Source organism: Sinocyclocheilus grahami, unplaced genomic scaffold, assembly GCF_001515645.1.
Source record: "Sinocyclocheilus grahami isolate Dianchi unplaced genomic scaffold, SAMN03320097.WGS_v1.1 scaffold863.1, whole genome shotgun sequence".
NCBI classification, from domain to species: domain Eukaryota; kingdom Metazoa; phylum Chordata; class Actinopteri; order Cypriniformes; family Cyprinidae; genus Sinocyclocheilus; species Sinocyclocheilus grahami.
Window position 1 is genome coordinate 462,586 of NW_015506042.1, and position 4,775 is coordinate 467,360.

A 4,775-nucleotide genomic window follows, 5' to 3' on the forward strand; every position below is an offset into this window, starting at 1 on the left:
TAGCCTGCCTAGAAAGCGAGCAAATAGCGCTTTCATATAATCGCTAATCACTAAAAAGCTGTCACTCACTTCAATTTATCGCAATCTCACGATTCCGTGAACTGCAAACAATATCTTATTTACTTCGTGTCTATGTGTGGCGTTTAGCATTCAGTGAATTCTGACAGTGTCACCCTGTATCTATTTATATTTCTTTATTCATATTTTAATATATTATCTTATATTAACCATTTGCACACACGAGCATTATCCGGCTTCGCTCCTCCCGACCGCAGACGCAGGTTTACAAGCCACTTTTCCCAGAGTTTTTCAGTCAAATTCTTGAATTTTTGTACACGATAAAAACTCCTTGTGGTTTCTCGGTTTGTCCGATTTGAGCATCCATAAACAGCGCAAAACACAGGCATTTTGAGTTTCTGCCAGTGATTTCTATGGAGAAAAATCACTTCCTGCCCTCCAGCTGCATTTCGCGCGTCATCAGAATCACGTGATTGCAAACAACCTATTGACCTATATGTAAGCCCCTCCCCTCCAACGCAGATGAGCCAATGGCAGTCGAGTATCAGTTGCACGGGGAGCGAAACTTTGGACATCTTTAGGTTTCAGCACATTGGAAGATCCGAAGAGCTCATTGGTTTGATGGTGTTTATGCTACAAAAATGGAACAACGATGTGCTTGTGGTACTTGTAACACTGATTCCAGGTATCCTGAGAGGATGGGCAATAGATTTTATTTTATTACATTTTCTAAACCCACACAAAACAAAATGTAAAATGTCCCTAAGCATTCAACCCCAATCCCAATGAAGACAAAAACGTTAATTTTCTGGTTGTCATACACTCAATAAGTTACAATTTTCATCTGCTCAAGCAGAACATTAATGCCATCATGTGCTTCAGCAAAGTATCTCTGGCTAAAACTAGCTAACGTTAAAGTTATTGAGTCCATGCTATTACAAACCTAAATAGCTAACTGTTCTCACACTTCATGTACAGTGTAACGTTAGGTCAAAATCACATAAACAAAGATCTTCAGTGCCTCCATATTAAAGGGTTAGTTCACCCAAAAATGAAAATTCTGTCATTATTTTCTCACCCTCGTGTTGTTCCAAAGCCGTAAGACCTCCGTTCATCTTTGGAACACAATTTAAGATATTTTTGATGAAATCTGAGGGCTCTCTGACCCTCCCATAGACAGCAAGGTAACTACCACGTTCAAGGTCCAGAAAAGAAACAAAAGAAAAGTAACGACTTTATTCCACATTTTCGTCTCTACTGCGTATCATGACGCCGCCACACGCTCGCGTCATGATACTGTCGTGAACGCGCGTCCACAAGTGACGCAGTAGAGACGAAAATGTGGAATAAAGTCGTTATTTTTCTTTTCTTTGCGCAAAAAATTTATTCTTGTAGCTTCGTAACTTTACAGTTGAACCACTGATGTCACACGGACTACTTTGTCGATCATCTTGGTACTTTTCTGGACCTTGAACATGGTAGTTACCTTGCTGTCTATGGGAGGGTCAGAGAGCCCTCAGATTTCATCAAAAATATTAGGGCTGCACGATTAACACTGACGAGCTGCGCCAAACCACGTTCATATTCGCGCGATTTTTAGCGCAGCTCCTCAGTGAACAACGGCTCTGTGTAGTTAATGCTGCTCAATGTGAAAGCCCGCAGGTGATGGAGATTTACCGCTGATTACAGAACCGGCTTTCTGACAAGATGCGCGTTAAATATCGCATGCGATTAATCGTGCAGCCCTAGTAGTTACTATTGTATTGTACATACTGTTGTATACTGTTGAATCGACCGTTGTGATGTATAGAATACTACAAAGATGCTTTTGTTATTTCTTAATTTGAATGTGAATCTATCTGCTTTAGAAGGTTCAGGCATTTGTGACCCTTGCGAAAAGGAGCCAACAGATGCCATTGGTCACATGGATCGCCAGCAGCGGGAGGACATCACCCAGAGTGCTCAGGTTTGTCCACAATTTGCTGTTTTTATTACAGTTTTGCATTTGATTGCGTGCAGATCTCATTTGAGCATTATGAGTGACATTGCCATCTTTTTGATTAACAGCATGCCTTAAGGCTTTCAGCTTTTGGACAGCTGCACAAAGTGCTCGGTATGGACCCGCTTCCTTCAAAAATGCCTAGAAAACCAAGGAGTGAGACACCTATTGACTATACAGGTAAAATTAAGTGGAAGTGGACATTTTTCTTTACTTGATAGATGATTTGTTGTGTAACAAATCCATCTATTTTGAGAGAGAAACTTGACTTTTGTCGTCTTTCATCTCCATAGTTCAAATCCCACCCAGCACAACCTACATGCCGCCAATGAAACGCCCCATAGAGGAGGAGGAGGCTACTGATGACAAGAATCCAAACAAGAAGAAGAAGAAATTGCAAAAGAAATGTAAATGCTGTTCATATGTTCACAATCTGCTTATAGTGGAATTACGCATAACATTGCACACAAAACATAACTTGTCTTCTGGCCTTCAGCTCCAGAGGAGAAGGCAGAGCCGCCACAGGCCATGAATGCCCTGATGCGTCTGAACCAGCTGAAGCCGGGTCTACAGTACAAACTCATCTCTCAGACTGGGCCTGTTCATGTGCCGGTGTTTACTATGGCTGTAGAGGTGGACGGAAAGAACTTTGAAGCATCTGGTCCCTCCAAACGCACTGCGAAACTACACGTAGCTGTCAAAGTAAGACACCTTGATGTAGAAGATCAATTTTTTGGCTTAATGAACCAGTCTGAAACTAGAAACTGAATGTTTTAATTCCTTCTCCAGGTGTTGCAAGATATGGGTCTGCCAACGGGATTGGAGCAAAAGATAGCTGAACTGGTGAAACAGGAGGAGCCGGTGACCACTCAGGAGACTTTGCCCGCTGTGACCCAAATGGAGCCAGAAACAGCACCAACCGCTGACAGCCCCACTGACGAGGTACCAAAGAGATTTTTAATTTAATTTAATTTTTTAACAAGATGTATCCATATAGTGGCTTATAATTAAAGAGAGTCTTGTGGGCAGTTTTATAATGCAAATAAAAATGTTAAAGGGTTAAATAAATTAATAAAAATGAATGCACTTGTTCTGTCTTAAATTGATCAAAAGTGACGGTAAAAACTTGTATAATGTTACAAAACATTTCTATTTTAAGGAAATGCTGTATTTACTATTCATCAAAGAATTCTGAGGAAGAAAAAAAGTTTCCACAAAAATAAGCAGCACAACTGTTTTAACATTGATAATAATAAGAAATGTTTCTTGTGCATCAAATCAGTATATTAGAATGATTTCTGAAGAATCAAGTGACACTGAAGACTGGAGTAATGATGCTGAAAATCCAGCTTTGCCATTACAAAAATAAATAACATTTTAAGACGTATAACAATAGAAAATGGTTATTTCAAATAGTAATAATTTTTCACAATATTAATGTTTTTACCGTATTTTTTTTAATCAAATAAATGCAGCCTTTTTGAGCATAAGAGAATTATTTCAGAAACATCACTGAATTTACTTTACTTTAACCGTAATGTTTTACATGCAAAAAAGTGCAAATGACATTCATTATGGTTTAATTTTGACTGATTAGTTGCACCAAACCTCTAATGAGGCATGTTGTTCAGTCTTATAAGAGCTTGTTCCTCCTCTTTCGCTTTCTCAGAGTGCTAAACAGCAGGGGCCCATCCTAACCAAGCATGGAAAAAACCCTGTCATGGAGCTCAACGAAAAACGCAGAGGACTGAAGTACGAGCTCATCTCTGAGACCGGTGGAAGCCACGACAAGCGCTTCGTCATGGAGGTGAGGACATTAACTCGGAGACGCATTCTAGTTCTTTATATTGCGTTTTTGTAATATTGAATTCTCATTTCTCTTATTTTTCCTTCCTGACTTCAGGTGGAGATTGACGGACAAAAATTTCAGGGTGCCGGATCCAATAAAAAGGTGGCAAAGGCCTACGCAGCACTTGCAGCCCTGGAGAAGCTCTTCCCAGAAGGCTCCAACTCCGAGGCAAACAAGAAGAAGAAAATGCCTCCAATGGTATGCCTGTTTCTTCCTTTTTTCAGTGTCATTATTATCTCCACTTATATATTCCGTGTATAATTGTCTGATTTGCTAATTTTAGCACCCCGCTGGATTTGGGATGGTGAGTGGGCCGCCTGCTGACATGGCAATCAATCCCAGGGGCAGAGGAAGAGGACGTGGCAGGGGCCGAGGTCGTGGATTTAATGGTGGAGGATTCAATCAAGGTACAGTTCCATTGCTGTCTGAAAGCATCGCTTTGCATTAGGGATTTAGCCAAACCTTAACACTCAGAGATCCAGCTCTGAATCAAACTATTTAATACCTAACTTTCACTGAATATGGATAAAAACTACACGTAACACTGTGCTGACATACTGAAGTTTCTAACATCAGTTTTGGTGGGAAAAATTGTTTGACATTAACCGCCATAATTCTTATAACACTTGAAACAAATGTATCTATTTGCGAAGCAAGTATTTTGACATTTGATGTTAAAAAAGATTGTGTGTAGTAATGGGAAAAGGCTTAAAATGCACAGAAATTTTGAACGTACATAAATGAGACAATTTTTCTAAGCATAACATAAATGCAAACGGAGTATTAGGGGTCAAGCTTTTTTCAATTATTCTCGCACAATTAAGCCTATTCAATGAATGGTACCAAAAATATTATATTTTTCCCTGTTGTTTTTCAGTGCTGTTTTGTCATTCTCATTGTTTTAACAAT

At 39.6% G+C, this 4,775-nt stretch overlaps 1 protein-coding gene across 1 annotated transcript in view; it reads left to right on the forward strand.

The window, feature by feature from the left end:
* The window catches only part of LOC107563224 (interleukin enhancer-binding factor 3 homolog), a 15,100-nt gene extending 10,786 nt beyond the window's left edge, over positions 1-4,314 (forward strand). Inside the window, exons 7-14 of the mRNA XM_016248036.1 lie at positions 1,887-1,984; positions 2,086-2,197; positions 2,311-2,424; positions 2,514-2,719; positions 2,807-2,959; positions 3,687-3,824; positions 3,921-4,064; positions 4,150-4,314. Of these exons, the coding sequence (XP_016103522.1) occupies positions 1,887-1,984; positions 2,086-2,197; positions 2,311-2,424; positions 2,514-2,719; positions 2,807-2,959; positions 3,687-3,824; positions 3,921-4,064; positions 4,150-4,314 (1,130 nt within the window). The remainder of the gene's footprint in view (positions 1-1,886; positions 1,985-2,085; positions 2,198-2,310; positions 2,425-2,513; positions 2,720-2,806; positions 2,960-3,686; positions 3,825-3,920; positions 4,065-4,149) is intronic.
* Positions 4,315-4,775: the final 461 nt, after the last annotated feature.